The sequence below is a fragment of the Anopheles moucheti genome, chromosome 3 (assembly GCF_943734755.1).
Source record: "Anopheles moucheti chromosome 3, idAnoMoucSN_F20_07, whole genome shotgun sequence".
NCBI lineage: Eukaryota > Metazoa > Arthropoda > Insecta > Diptera > Culicidae > Anopheles > Anopheles moucheti.
In genome coordinates, this window is record NC_069141.1 from 67,936,576 (window position 1) to 67,952,413 (window position 15,838).

Consider the following 15,838-nt stretch of genomic DNA (forward strand, 5'->3'; position numbering starts at 1 on the left):
CCACCAAGGAGTGGGAGGTTTTTTAAATGTCCTTGCTTGGTGGGAGCCCCTTGTTTGGGCGGCAAGGGCGCACTCGATTATCAATGATTCGAGTTTTTTATATTCCTTTACAGGACATGAATCGGGTTTATCAAGGAAGAGTGAAGCGGTCATAAGTTCACCGTATCTCACCCAATTGATATTCCTCGTTAAGTCACATTTAACGATCGAATTATCTACTGAGTATCCTCCCTTAATGTAAGAGATTGCTATCGGCAGATGATCACTGCCGATAGGGTCCTGGATCACCTTCCAACTAAAATCCAAGGACAAAGCTGAGGAGCATAATGACAGGTCCAGTGCACTTGCCCTACTCATTGCTGTTTGCATCCTAGTTGCCTCCCCTGAGTTAAGTATTGCAAAGTTATGTCTGTCGCAGAATTCTCTGATTAAGGGAGCGCGAATATCATCCTTTACACATCCCCAGTCTAAACCATGGGAGTTGAAGTCTCCCAGGATTAAAAGTGGCCCAGGCAGAGCCACTGTTAGATTTCCAAGATCCTGTTTGATCTTTTCAATCCTGTTCTTTTCATCCTTAGCTATCGGGGGGATATAAATAGAGGCAATTGTCACGTGAAGATCGCCTATCTTTGCCTTTATAGCGACAGTTTCGATTATATCCTGTCTGGGGGTTGCTAGTCTTGAGAAAGTGTGACTCTTTTTAATACCAATCAACACCCCTCCTCCTCGGTTGATTCGATCTTCACGGATTAAATTATATCCCGGGAAGGTTAATAGTGTATTGGGCGATAGCCAAGTTTCACAGAGGGCGAAGACGTTACAATTATATTCGCCAACTATGGCTTTAAAAGAGTCTATTTTTCCAATCAAACTTCTACAGTTCCATTGTATGATGGTAGCCATTTTGATTTAATCATCAAGACGGACCATCATACTCAAGTATGGCCATTGTGTCAGCCACTGTTTGATCATCCCCTTTAGGTACGGGAGAGCCCAAGTAGCGATCATTTGTAGTGGGATGGGAAGATTCAAGGACATAACAAGGGACTCTAGGATTTCGGTCAAGGAAGGGGTGTGAGCCCTCGAGAAGCTCCTAGGTTCAGTGGTGAAGCCAGGAGTGTCCACAAGGGCCTCGGCCCGAGGGGATCGCTTCTTCTTGGTCTGCTCCCGGGGAGCTTGGGATGATTTTTTCAAGGGATCAGCGCCACGACTAGGACAATTGGATGTGGGGAATGGCGTCTTTTTCTCGGCGCGACGCTGTGGTGCCACAGGGTTTCCCTTTTTCGATAAGACCTTCCTTTGGACCTTTTTGTAGGAATATCTCAATAATTTTCTTGGTCTCATGACCACCCGCTCTGATGCAGTCAGATTTAAAGATGGTACATTTGGCGCACCATCGGCCAGCACTTCAAACGAATTTTGAGCACTCCTAAGAGCCTCACTAAACGTGCCGCGTGCCCGCTCGGCTATTGTTTTTGATTGCTCTTTTTTTATTTTTTTATAAACAGGGCACACTACCACCTCGTGCCACTCGTCCCGACAATGCGAACATTTAGGGGTCAAGGTTTTGCATTCCTCGGTGGAGTGTTGCCCCCTACATTTACCGCAGCTTATTTTGCCAGTGCAAAACGCCTCGGAGTGGCCTATACGACTGCACTTAGAGCAGGTGGCCACCCTTGGAATGTATGGCCGGTGGATGGGTATTCTTAGACCCTCGCAAACGAGTGCCTGTGGGAGTACCATTCCCTCAAACGTAATCCGGAGGGAGGATGTCGGGACGAAGGTTTTTCCACCTTCCTCGGATACCACTGCTTTAAATAATTTTTTAACCTCCAAAACACGCACTTTTGGAGTATCTGGCGACGGAAAAGTTCCGAGACCATTTTTTAAAATGTCCTCCTCCGGATAGTCGAAATCTTCGACCACGCCGGTTACCTCCACCGATCCACCAGGGATAAACACCCGGTAAAGCTCCGCATACTCCGTATCGGCCGCTATGGCATTGGCTTGAAGCCGGTCCTTTGCGGTGACCTTGATCTTGTTCGGGCGCATTCGATAAATATCGGTTACACCCGGGTACTTGCCTAAGATCGATGTGGCGATCGATCTCACATCCAACTGGCGCGTACTGGCGATTTTGTTTCTGTTATTTTTTTGGTTTTGTTTTTAATTTATTGTTTCTGACAGGCGATTGATTTTCTGTTTTGTCGTTTTTCCACCGTTTATCTGCAAGCATGCGATACGTCATGCATACGTCAGCAGTTTATTTTCTTTTCCTCTCGTGTTAACTGATATGCGATATGGATATAATTAATAACTGGCTGGTCGGCGTGTGCGGTGTTCGTTTCTCTTTATTTTCTCAAATTTTGGACAACTGATTTAATGAATGTTTTTGGTGGATACTTCCTGTTTAACAAGCGCACTTCTTTGACACCTTCGAATATTCGTATCTGTTTGGATGACACAACACTCAAGTGGAGATTAAAAATCGCTTAACGTGATTAAATGTGTATTTCCTGTCTCCCTGTCGGTGGCCATCATTCTAATTGTACGTATGCTTCTCTCGCATCTTTCACCCCCCCAACAGCAGAAAGTTACCAATATCAGCTCCAGTCCATGTGGCAGAAGTGCTGGAACAGCCAGAATCTGATCCACCATCTGCGCTTTCGCGAGCGTGGCCCGCTAAAATCCTGGCGCCCGGAAACGATGGCCGAGGCGATCTTTAGCGTGCTGAAGGAGGGACTGTCGCTGTCGCAGGCGGCCCGCAAGTACGACATCCCCTATCCGACGTTCGTCCTGTACGCGAACCGTGTCCACAACATGCTCGGACCGTCGATCGACGGTGGTACCGATCTGCGGCCGAAAGGGCGCGGACGACCCCAGCGCATCCTGCTCGGTATCTGGCCCGATGACCACATCAAGGGTGTCATCAAGAGTGTCGTCTTTCGCGATGCCAAAGAGATGAAGGAGGAGCCCATGATGTACGGAAGACACTCTGTAAGTAGTCGCTCTTGTAGTCTTCGGTTTTCGGGAGGGGAATGGTTGCACACACGATTTTGTTGTACTGTTCCGATTTTAACCAAAAGCACTCTAGACTGAGGTGGTTCTAACGCTACTGGTAGTGTGGTTTTAGAGGGATTATTTAATTAAATTGCTTTACAAACTTTGATAAGTATGAAATGGTATCTAAACTCCTGAATTATTCAGATCTTTGTAGATTTAGCTAAGTATTCGTTGAATGCACAGTCGTCTAATGTGAAAAAATGATTTATTTATTAGAATTTTAAGTTCCTTTATTAACTACTTCTTCATCTTTGGTGTTGGATTTTTTTATTAGATTAATCTGTAGTTTACGTTAATTATTTCAAGCGATTGCAAATTGTATCTAACCGTTTTATTTTATTTTGCTTTCGCACAATTGAACGATTGGCCGCTCGCCGAAAGCAACCGTACCATTCCCCTATGCGATGATAATTTCCATTTATACGTCTTTTTTAGTAATTTGTCGAATCCTTCCAGCCTTTTCCCTTTCAAGACAACCCCCTGAGCTACGCACCGACTGCACCGAACGGTCAGCTGCCCGCCGCCACCGGCACGGTACCGGACGGCATGTCGCAGGACGCGCTGACCGCCGCTACCGTCGCGGCGGTCCGCCAGCAGATGTGTAACATGGTGGCCGCCGCCCAGCACCATCCGGATGCGGCCAATCTCGTGGCGGCCGGGTTCAATCTACCGTCGCACTGTGGCACACCACCGAATCTGAGCATCCATCCGGCGAACGCAGCGGCTGCGGCGGCCGCGGCTGCCGCCGCTGCAGCCGTCGCCTCGAACCAGGGCAGTGGGCCGAATGCGGGCGGCGGATCGAGCGGTGCCATACCCCTGCCGAAGATGGGCTCACCGGCCGTTCCGTCGACCGGACACGGCAACAACAATGGTGGTTCCGGCGGTATCCAGATGCCACGGCTCGGTTCGTCGGCCGGCTCGAGCGGGTTGGCGAAGGACCACGAACTTCAGCACCACGGGGGAGGCGGTCTCGGGGGTGGTGGCGGTACCGGCACCGGTGGCGCGGGTGGTGGTCTGGCGCGTGCCACGCCACCAGGTGCGCGGGAACGTGCACTGACGGCCAGATCCAACCTAACCGCGAGTGAATCGAGCCGGAGCAGTTCGGCCGGCGGTAACGTGCATCGGTCGTCACCTTCCAGCAGTACCGCAGCGTCCCTCAACCATCACCACCATCAGTCACATCTGCCGCACCATCATCACCATCAGCACCACCAGCCCCACCACGGCCATGGTCACCATCTGCCCCACCACAACCCACTGTCCCATCTGGTGAGTTCCGGCGGTTCCGGTGGTCTCAGCATAACGAAGCTCGGATCGCCCGGTTCGGCCCACGATCTGCGCATCAGCAACAGCCCGGACGAGAGCCCGCTAGCATCGCCGATCGGGATGGTGCTGGAACCGGCCGTCAACCTAGCACTCGGGGCCGGTTCCCAGCCGCCGGAAGACGTGCGCCTCCACGTTCCACCGCCGTACGGTAGCAAACCACCGTCCCGGGGCGGTGTGACCGGATACGGCAGCAGTGCGTCCCCACCGCGACCGGAACACCTGTTCCAGGACCAGGACATTGCGGCCCTGGTTGCGACGAGCCGCGCCTGTCCACCGTCCCGCGTGCCCGACTACAAGGATACGGCGGTACGGCCGCCGGCATCGATCAAGGTGGAACCGCTGACGGAGTGCAGGGGGGATTAGGTCGGTTGGCCACGCAACCAAACAAGACAACTAACCGTCGCGCGGCATTGGGTGGAAGGGATACAGAAGTACACTCAACCTTAGCACACACAACCACACGAAACACACACACTCTCACAACACAAATTGCTGGCTCCATCTATCGGTCGGTCTTTTAAGTTAGAGACAATTTTTTAATATGTGATATACTTAAGCTGGAGCGTTCCAAACTCCGGGATAACCGTTCAAGCGAATGGAAACGAGAAAAGGAGTAACCCACTGGTGACACTTTTCCTTTCTCGCATATTCCCCTTCCACATGTAGCATTAAATGTAGGTGTGACTTATATAAAAAAAAATTATATATATATATATGTATACTACACAGTATTTATTTTGAACAGTTTCAAACGGAAACGCAACTTACGATGGCAAAAGCTTCCAACTGTGTGGTAGACGTAGTACGCGAAATGGCAGGTGGCAGGGCGTGGAAGATCGAGTAGACGATCAAGGGTGAATATTCGTGTGCAATAATAGGTCGAATGAAGGATCGCCACAAAAAGGGACAACGCTTCGAAAGCATTAAACCAGAGTCAGCAGCAACAAAACGGCGTGGAAAAAATGGAGTCTTACATTCCACATTACAGCATCGCGCTAATCGAATGGCAAACGCCGGTGAGCTAGATGCACAACAACCTTCGCGAATGTGCAATGAATGTCCTCGCGCCAGACGCCAGAGTAATCATTGGGATGAGATCGCGTTTCGAACGGCTTGCTAATTGCGTGTACAAAACAAAGAAATGGAAAGTTTTAAAGAAATTCAATACAAAGGCAACGCTCGAAAGCCACGCGGAAGAGAGAAAAGCATTATTTTACAATGTCTCTAGTTGTGGAATAATTAACTAACAGGAAGCAATCGTCCGAAGGCTCCAATCTAAACATAACTCTTGCATGCAATCGACTGATTTCAGTTCGATTGAGTTGTCCCACAGTCTAGGCAGCTTAATGGTGCTGCAGGAACGACGACAACAAACCGTTTCTGGTCGTGTGCAAAAATTCATTGGCAAAACTTCTTCTGTGTAAGGGGTTGGGCGAAGCGTTAGGAAATATTTTGTAAAATAGAGACAGGGTGACAACAAATTTTTAAATTTGCCAAAACATTCGGACTCGAAGCGATGCACCTATCTCTACCCGTTTCGGCTACATTATGAATGGACGGATATGAAGACAAACGGAGAGAGTATAGCAAAAGGACAAAACAGAGTAAACTATGGTTCTGCGTACAAATGTGGGCAGAACAGGAGTGAAACAAATACAACCCTTTTAGGCCTTTTAGATTGTGAATTTTGCTGCTAGTGAGCTGAAGCAACCTCGAAACGGTAAACGGTAATACGTTTAATTCATTGAACCCTTTAGTTTTTGATATAATTTTTTTTATCAGTTTTGTTTAACGAAACGTGTGCCCAAAAAACACACAAGCACACACTGTGAAAGGTGACACGGAAATTCGTTGTGGATGGAAAAGATAATGAGGAAAAAAAAAGAAACAGAAAACCCGAAAACCATCAAGCGAAAGGAAAAGTTTATACAAAAACCGAGCCGTAGCGTTAGGTAACGCATGAGAAAACAGATAGAAGAAGCGGAACATACCGGACAAGCTAACGTACAACCAAAAACAAAGGAAAAATGGAAGGAACCAAGATGGTGGAATTGGTACAATCAAGGAAAACAATCGTTTCTTACAACAGCTACCAACAGATATGCTGCAGCATATTCGCACACGCAGTGGAAGGGTACGTGCCGAGTGGTTGATCATTGTTCGGTCAGATCAAAAGCTCCTCTTTCCAGGCGGATCTCTTTAATCCTCCCCCCCCCCTCCTCCCTCCCCTTCCCCACGAAGCATCCTACACTCCCTTTCCCGCTAAAACTTACCCCATTTTGGCAAAGAAAATGAAACAATTTCAGGAAGCAACGTTTAGGCAAATTAATGAGTAGAGAAATTTTATTAAATACACAAAAAAGAGAGAAGAAAAAAAACAAAGTAAACGTAAAACCTTTCGGCCTATGTGTTCAAAAACGCAAAACAAACTGTTTAGGAACTGCTTGAAACAAATCAAGAGGATAACAAAATTTTATGCAAAATTTAACAAAATTATTACGAGCTGAAGAAGCAAAACAAGGAAAAAGATACAAAATTATAGTAGGGTGAAAGTATATTTAAATTTCGTGCAATGCAAAGAGTTAATACAAAAGAGAGGGAGAGAAAAAGAGAGAGAGAGAGAAGAAAAAAAAATAGAAGAAAGTAAGGAGTAGCCTTGGAAAAGAGCGCATTGGAGAAACGAAGAGAAAAGAGAAAAGTGCCTTCCACTTCCTTTTTACGAAGCGTGTAAAAACAAACAAACAAACAAACAAACAAACAGCAAACAAAAGCTAACCAACCGGACAAAACGGTGAACTGAATGGAGAGAAGAAAAAAAACAAAACAAAAGAAAACCACAACATGAAAACGAGTGGCTGGTGTAGTTGTTAGTTTTATAGTGACAAAAAAAAAGAAGGAGCAAAACAAACGTAAAAACGAAACGTTACAAAACTTTTTGGCAAAGGATAAATCTATGTATTCGAAATTAAGTCAGATGTAAGGTATTCGAGTTTTTTCTTTGTTTGTTGGTTGTGTTCAGTACACTGGAAAGGTGAGGTGAAACCTTTAGACAGCGCGGAAACAAAAGCAATGAGGATCAAACAAGCAAAAAAAAACAAAACAAAACAAACAAACACAAAATTCTAGCAATTATAGCAAAACTCTGGTACCCTGCCGTGGGTAATGTATTGCTATCCGACAAAGTTTGCTTCAGCAACCGTTCAAGGCAAAATTTTAAAGTCCATTTACAGAAGCAGATCATTCTTTGCTTTGAAGGAACAGGAATCTTTTTTCTTGAGGAGGATATTTAACGTAGAAGATTATTTTAATGCAGCGAAACTTAAAGCATTTACCATGGGCTCTGTACAAATGGGAACTGCTGTAGAAAAAAAAGCAGGCAAAGGATGCTAAGTTATAATTTCGACTAACTTGGTCAACATCAAATGCACAGTCGGCTTACTGAAGGTGACGAAAGCTTCAGTGAAAACATCCAGAACATCCGGGTTACAACCAAACAAACCAACGTAACTTCATGGTGAACGAGTGATACAAAACGGCAGTTCAGCAAATTAAATTTCAACGACGACCCACAGTTATTACACTGTTTGTAGGGTAGCTTAAGTTTACACGCATGCCGTATTGAGTCTTACAGTGGCGCTCACTAGTGGCGTCCCTGTGTACTATCCTTTCTCAGCTGTGTTCTAAAACCACCGAGCACGGGGAAGGTAAATCACGCCCGGATGTGGGGGATACGGGGAAAACCAAAAATTATCGCATAGGTAAATACGTCATTAATCGAGCTACACACACACACACAGTCGCAGAGGAAAGCGAGAGCAAAACCACGCGAACTCCACACGATAAAACAATAGCCCAATAGTTTATGCGCGTTATGTGACCCGAATGATCTCAAAAGCTAAAAAAGAATTCATGCCGTTGAACAATCTCCCCGCTAGTTGGGGCTTTATTTGTTTTGCAATTCTGCGCCAATATGTCTGTTCCATACACAAACAAGTTCCAAAACAATACAACAGCGGAGTAAACTCCACCAACAGCAGTCTTGCACCATTTCCAAAACAGGCAAACACACACACGTTTTGGGCCAACCATAGTAGCTAAAGTCATAAATGTATGTGTAAAATGGACTAGAAATACTTAATACTGAACAGAAATAGACGAGTATGAAAGCGGAGCGGACGAGGAAAGCATAACTGTAGCTATTAAGGCATCGCAAAGTGGGGCGAGATGAAGTTAAGAATACACACACATACACACAAACAGCCACAAAACTAAGTGCAACCAACTGTCAAATCTTATCGAGCGTCCGATTGGTACTTCCTTTCGGACCGTCTGGATTGCTGGGTGCGGAAAATATAAGTAGAATGAAATGCTAGCGAAAACAAAAAAAACGGGATTAATTTCTTGCCGGTTGCACTAAAGCACTCTCAACAGAGTTAGAATGCAACCTGCGCTCACAAACTGAACTGGAGACATCTTTTGTTTACAGTCGATTTGGTGGCTTTTCCAACTGTTTCAATGGTTAAGTACTCGTGTACATTGTACTAAGTTTTAGTACAAGTACTAACACCCGACTACAACTAGCACTACACAACCCAGAAGCGACAGAAACAGCTTTAGTAAAGGAAGGAAGAAGAAAAAGAAAACCAACGGCCAGCCAGGTTTACAATGATAAATGCAAATACTGTATGTGCTACAGAAAGCTGTAGTTGTAATTAGGATTGTGTTTAGGTTAATTTAAACAAATTACCACTGCTACTACTACAATAGACAAGCGACGCGCTAACGAGAGGCAACACGTGGTACGATTCGGTTCGGTAACGTGCAATTTATAGTGAAAGATAATATAATTTAAACCCTCCCCTTTGTAAGCTGCTCCATTCAATTGCCGGCTACTAGACCGATCTTTTCTTATTCCTAATCAATGTACAAAGGTAGTTCTGAACACGATCGATGATTGGAACATGCTAGCAATCCTGTAATTGTTTAAAGTATGATTGTTTTTTTTTTTGTTGGTAATGTTCATTTCATTTTATAGCATCGAATGAGAGAGAGAAAGAGAGAGAAAGAGCTATGAAAGAGCCATCGATTTTTGGTTTCTATCTTTTAACATACAGCTAACACTAGAGTCTTAACCGGGTGGGAATGGGAAACCTTGTGGAAGGACACAATTTTTATCTGTAGAGAGAGTTTATTTATTACACCACGCTAGTTTTGCTTTAGTATCGTACTGCTGATGGAAAAACACGTTAAGCGGGAATGGCAAATGTATAGCCGACATAGCTAATAGAATGGATTAGAATTTTCCCCAAACGAATAACAACCACCCAAAACTGCAAACTACCATCACAATCATAACCAACAGGGACGGATGGTAGCGCAAGTGCCGCACAATGGCTGTAGGGCCACCACTGCAGCCTTCTCATTCGTCCTGTTTGGGTGCGATGGTGATGCGAAGCTTGATGCTGAAATTTATTTATGTGTCTGTTGAATATTATTTTCTATTGCCTAAGTTATAATGTATTTTGTTTTATCGACTACTAACTTTAAAGCGCACCTTTTTATTGCTCGAAAGCAGAGCACTCAGCTCAGCGCGTGCGCGGTAACGGTGGTAACGATGATAAAGAAAGATGTGTGATGTAAAGTGTAGGAGGAGCGCAAAAAGCTAAGCAGAGTGAACGAGAATCGATCTGTTTCGATTCGATGGGTAGTAACTATTTTTACCATTGCAAACATTTACCCCTAACTGTGCGGATTGTTGTGTTTATTTTTTCCTTTGCGTAAACGAATGAATGGTGACGCGGTTCACCTACACCTTCCCCCCTCCCCCCTCTCCCCACCAAACGGGCGGACAGGTTAAGCAGCTAGTGCAAAATCAACTAATCGATCATTAGGTACGAAACGCAACAGCACACAGAAACCACAATCAAATATACCATACATTTCATCAGCGAAGCAGGACAAACAGTCACACACACACAAACAAACACAGCGGGAAGGAGTTATGCAATGTTGGCGAAATCACACAGAAACAAACAAACAGTTTATCATAATCATTAGTTGGCTATTTGTCACAGTGTACCAATTTATTCGATATAAAATATAGTTTAAAAAAATACCACAAAACACATGTTTTGGCCGATGTCGTTGGGTTTTTATTGAGAAATTACTACACCGAGCTTTATGGATCTCGCTGAAGCTAATTAGTCGAACGACCAACTTCAAAGTTTCTTTGCCGCTCGTTAAGCGCTGCTTAAAAGATGTCTTATTTACAGGTAAAACGAGTGTATGGCGGTGCTCGTTTGGAGCTGCTTAAGAGAAGGAACTTTAAATTAAATTGAAGTGAGCAATTAAATATAGAATACTATCTTTATAAAGTGAGAGAGTATCCTTATAGAGTGAAAAATAAGGACATATTAAGAATCCAGCATTATTTCGTTTTAAGTTGCCATGACGACAGAAGTTCCAAGCAGAGCACCAGACAACAGCTGTACCATTAGGTGCAGAATATGCTAAGATGAAAATCGAATCCAAAGGGATTTGTTTGTTTCTCCTGAAGGTTTAAATAATCGATCAAACAGTGAAACTCTACTCATATCAATTGAACTTTGTAATGCAAAAGTCTCTGCCGGCAAAAGACCAGGCGCATCTGACGAGACCTTGCGCATCCTAGATCATTATCTGGTCCATCCACCGTCTATGATTACAAGTGCCCATTGAAGAAAAGTCAATCATTTACAAATAAAATAGACAATTAATTGGACCCGCACATTTGTGACATCACACGATCATCCAACCCAAAGAGAACAATTAGACTTCCAACGGCCAAAATTAAAGAGTGCTCTTTCTAACCGCTGTTGCTCTCCTGCTTGCTCTCTCGCCGAATCGAAAGCTCGCTCGATGACTGAACGATATTCTCATGCTGTTCGCTTCTTCGGCGTCATGCGCTCTCGCTCGTGCTCATTATTGGATATTGCGCACACACATGTGCATTTTCTTCGTCAAATTTGCCGTGTGAAAGAGTACATTTTTGCACCGGTTTTTGATATGAGGAACTGGATGATTTTGCAAGCGCGCTGATGTTTCGGATGAAAATCCTGTCATAAGTTATATGGCACGATATGTAGAAGAAGGTTTAATGTATAATTTTTACTATTCCAATCATTTATGCTTGTAACACTAAACGGTGCCCTTATTACAAAGAGGTCATTATGGTAACGAACGGTACCGCCATGTATATCACAAAAGGATCGGTTGCTTTAAATTGAAGGATCTGTATTTTGCATCATCCGAAAAAACAAGACACTACACAAGCAACCAACTCCAGTGATTACATCGCAAGTGTTCAAACGTTTTTATTTTATCAACATGAGTGATTTGAACCGCGAACGCCGTACCGGTGTTTTTTTACAAACAGGTGGCTAAATTCATAAAGGTGGACGCGGCCGAAGAAGCTGACCCGTAAGCCCTAGCCGGAATGGCAAGTTCTACTATTGGGTGATAATGTGTCGTGTAAAATAAGGGCTTCGCTTTTTCAGTTCCCATCGAAGAGGTTGTGGAATTGCTTGGATTGATGGATTTCGGTCCAAGTCGATTGACGAAGGCATCCGTTACTGAGCGCTAACAACGAAACGCATCACAATTTCATGCATGTGCACGTTGAACTTATTCATACTGCTTATGCGTTTAATACTTCTGCATGCCAAAGTCACCGGAGCAAACCATAACCTATCCCTCAGCAGAAAAAAATTATTTCCAAAGTGATCATCCGTCTACGGTTCACTTTGCAGACGAACGGGGGAACGCATGGTTTCTAACCACGGACGGCACTATCGACTAGCTGCAGTCTGTCTCGGATGGCACGGATGGTATATGACACGAACAATATGCCCCGTACATATCCGTACGTATCCGATGCCTCCCTACTCCATTCGTTTCAGAATGCTGGGAATTGAAGATCTAAAATCACTCCTCTCACATACGCAAGCTATTTTCATCGCTAAGATTCTCCTCAACAAAATATATGCCCCATCCTTACTATCTATATTCATTCCGGCGGGCCTTACCCTATACGGCCAAAATTATCCTTTTCTGCGAGCTATGAAATCATTCAACTGCTTTTTTATCATTTCGATTATAGCATCTCGATATCTGCTTTTCGAGTCCGACTAATTAATGGCTCCTTATAATCCTCTATGTTTGTTTCCTCCTCTGACGCGTTATTAGATTTCATATTAGACTATAAGATTCCTCATGTTAAGCTTTATGGGCAGACAAATTATTTTCCGTATATGTCTGAATAAATTATTTCCTCTTAACACTACACAATCATTGTATATCGAGCAAAGGATACACCCGTGACCTGTCGAATGGTGCTGATCTTCTGTGTTTTACCAGTTGACTATTATGTCACTGCTACACACTTTTCAGGACGACTGAAGGGACGTCCTCAGTCTGGTATTTGGCGGTCAACTGCAGTGGCGGAAATAACATTAGCGTCTTACGTATTTCCTGGTCAAACATGTCATGTTACTTTGCGCACAAATATGTACACATTTACATTACCTATATAGCGCAGCACTAATTTCGTGAGCACACCATTCATCTGTCGCTACATTGTGACATGTAGAAAATAATAAAATTATTTCGGAGATTGTTATATCTCAAACCACAACAACTACAAAATGCAATTGTTTTTTGTTCAACTTCCCATAGCTGGCGTATAATAAATAGATGACAGAGTTCAGTTATCTGTTGTTTTCTGAAAAATGGTTTGCTGAACAGCAAATCGATCGCCTGATGCAAACCGGTAGAATATCGTGCCATAGATGTCGTTATGTAGCTGCGCGCTTCGTATTATACCTTCCAAGGAATATTGACGCCTGCGCGAGGAATTTACCGGCGCAAAAACTTCTCTACTTGTGGCTTGTACTCCGGATCTACCGGTAGTCCTTGATCTAAATCCTCTAGCTGTTCCTCCGTTTCTAGCCGTGCTAATTCAAAATCCGAATGAGGGAGAAGCCCTTCATCTGGCCAGGTTGGTGCTGCAAATTCCTGAATCGCCTGTCTTTGCCGAGCAGCGTCTCTTTTAATATGGTTGTTCTAGAAACGTTCCATCTTTACCGTTTTGATTGCCATATCGACAATTTCATAAAACAATTCACAAAAAACAAACAACTCGAAACCCAAGGAAGGCACTAAAAAAACACACCAAAAGAATATCATTAGACTAACTAAAAAAATCGCAACATATTATTGCGCACACCCATTACGCAACGTTTTGATGCATCCTCGAACCAAAACCATGACTTCAACGCAGCAGATTAGGATTAAAGTTTCACGCGCTGCGCGTAGAATAAAACGCACTAGTTAGTAACTCTCTGACACGCTATCGCCGTAGCATCATCTTCAGACGAGCGCCGCAACACTCATGGTAAGAATCCGTTCAATTCCGTTTTCTCTTCAGAAGTTTCCTTACAGAAATACAGACCTGAGCAGGTTGGCAAATATCACAATAATGTCTTCCCTTCACTTTCCCCACACACAGCTGATATGTGGTAGCAGTAGCAGGACGATAGAACAGCACATTCCAAGCCAAAGAATAAATACTAGGGCGAAGAGCAGTGGAAAAAGGACAAATAGTACTGATAAACACGTGTACCACCACCACCACCTTATTTTATTTTTTTGCCTTTCGCTAAATTTCCGTTCGTTAAATTTTGCAAAAGCTAAAAAAAAGCGCTTTAGCCAAGCCACACACCTCAAAACGCGACCGAGTTGAGGTCAAACCTGCTTCCTTTGGAACATAATCAAGACCGAAACGCGACGTCTAAAAACGGTCGCGATTAGTTCCAAGTTTTGGGTCGCGCGACTGTTTGGGCAACACTGAATTTCATTAATTTGAATTACCATTTATGCGATAGCACTCATCTACCACGTGTATCTACGTGCCCAAAGAGAACAATTAGACTTCCAACGGCCAAAATTAAAGAGTGCTCTTTCTAACCGCTGTTGCTCTCCTGCTTGCTCTCTCGCCGAATCGAAAGCTCGCTCGATGACTGAACGATATTCTCATGCTGTTCGCTTCTTCGGCGTCATGCGCTCTCGCTCGTGCTCATTATTGGATATTGCGCACACACATGTGCATTTTCTTCGTCAAATTTGCCGTGTGAAAGAGTACATTTTTGCACCGGTTTTTGATATGAGGAACTGGATGATTTTGCAAGCGCGCTGATGTTTCGGATGAAAATCCTGTCATAAGTTATATGGCACGATATGTAGAAGAAGGTTTAATGTATAATTTTTACTATTCCAATCATTTATGCTTGTAACACTAAACGGTGCCCTTATTACAAAGAGGTCATTATGGTAACGAACGGTACCGCCATGTATATCACAAAAGGATCGGTTGCTTTAAATTGAAGGATCTGTATTTTGCATCATCCGAAAAAACAAGACACTACACAAGCAACCAACTCCAGTGATTACATCGCAAGTGTTCAAACGTTTTTATTTTATCAACATGAGTGATTTGAACCGCGAACGCCGTACCGGTGTTTTTTTACAAACAGGTGGCTAAATTCATAAAGGTGGACGCGGCCGAAGAAGCTGACCCGTAAGCCCTAGCCGGAATGGCAAGTTCTACTATTGGGTGATAATGTGTCGTGTAAAATAAGGGCTTCGCTTTTTCAGTTCCCATCGAAGAGGTTGTGGAATTGCTTGGATTGATGGATTTCGGTCCAAGTCGATTGACGAAGGCATCCGTTACTGAGCGCTAACAACGAAACGCATCACAATTTCATGCATGTGCACGTTGAACTTATTCATACTGCTTATGCGTTTAATACTTCTGCATGCCAAAGTCACCGGAGCAAACCATAACCTATCCCTCAGCAGAAAAAAATTATTTCCAAAGTGATCATCCGTCTACGGTTCACTTTGCAGACGAACGGGGGAACGCATGGTTTCTAACCACGGACGGCACTATCGACTAGCTGCAGTCTGTCTCGGATGGCACGGATGGTATATGACACGAACAATATGCCCCGTACATATCCGTACGTATCCGATGCCTCCCTACTCCATTCGTTTCAGAATGCTGGGAATTGAAGATCTAAAATCACTCCTCTCACATACGCAAGCTATTTTCATCGCTAAGATTCTCCTCAACAAAATATATGCCCCATCCTTACTATCTATATTCATTCCGGCGGGCCTTACCCTATACGGCCAAAATTATCCTTTTCTGCGAGCTATGAAATCATTCAACTGCTTTTTTATCATTTCGATTATAGCATCTCGATATCTGCTTTTCGAGTCCGACTAATTAATGGCTCCTTATAATCCTCTATGTTTGTTTCCTCCTCTGACGCGTTATTAGATTTCATATTAGACTATAAGATTCCTCATGTTAAGCTTTATGGGCAGACAAATTATTTTCCGTATATGTCTG

At 44.0% G+C, this 15,838-nt stretch overlaps 1 protein-coding gene across 2 annotated transcripts in view; it reads left to right on the top strand.

Annotated features, from left to right (window-relative positions):
- LOC128305537 (protein bric-a-brac 1-like) overlaps positions 1 to 7,763 on the top strand; it is a 141,833-nt gene extending 134,070 nt beyond the window's left edge. The window contains exons 3-5 of one of the 2 annotated variants that reach the window (XR_008287465.1): positions 2,588 to 2,997; positions 3,520 to 5,063; positions 5,135 to 7,763. Coding sequence is in view for 1 of the 2 variants with exons in the window: in XM_053043029.1 (XP_052898989.1) it covers positions 2,588 to 2,997; positions 3,520 to 4,752 (1,643 nt within the window). In the remaining variant the exon portion in view is untranslated. Of the gene's footprint in view, positions 1 to 2,587; positions 2,998 to 3,519 lie in introns of both variants that reach the window. The other variant, XM_053043029.1, reaches the window with a different exon arrangement.
- The last annotated feature ends 8,075 nt before the right edge of the window (positions 7,764 to 15,838 follow it).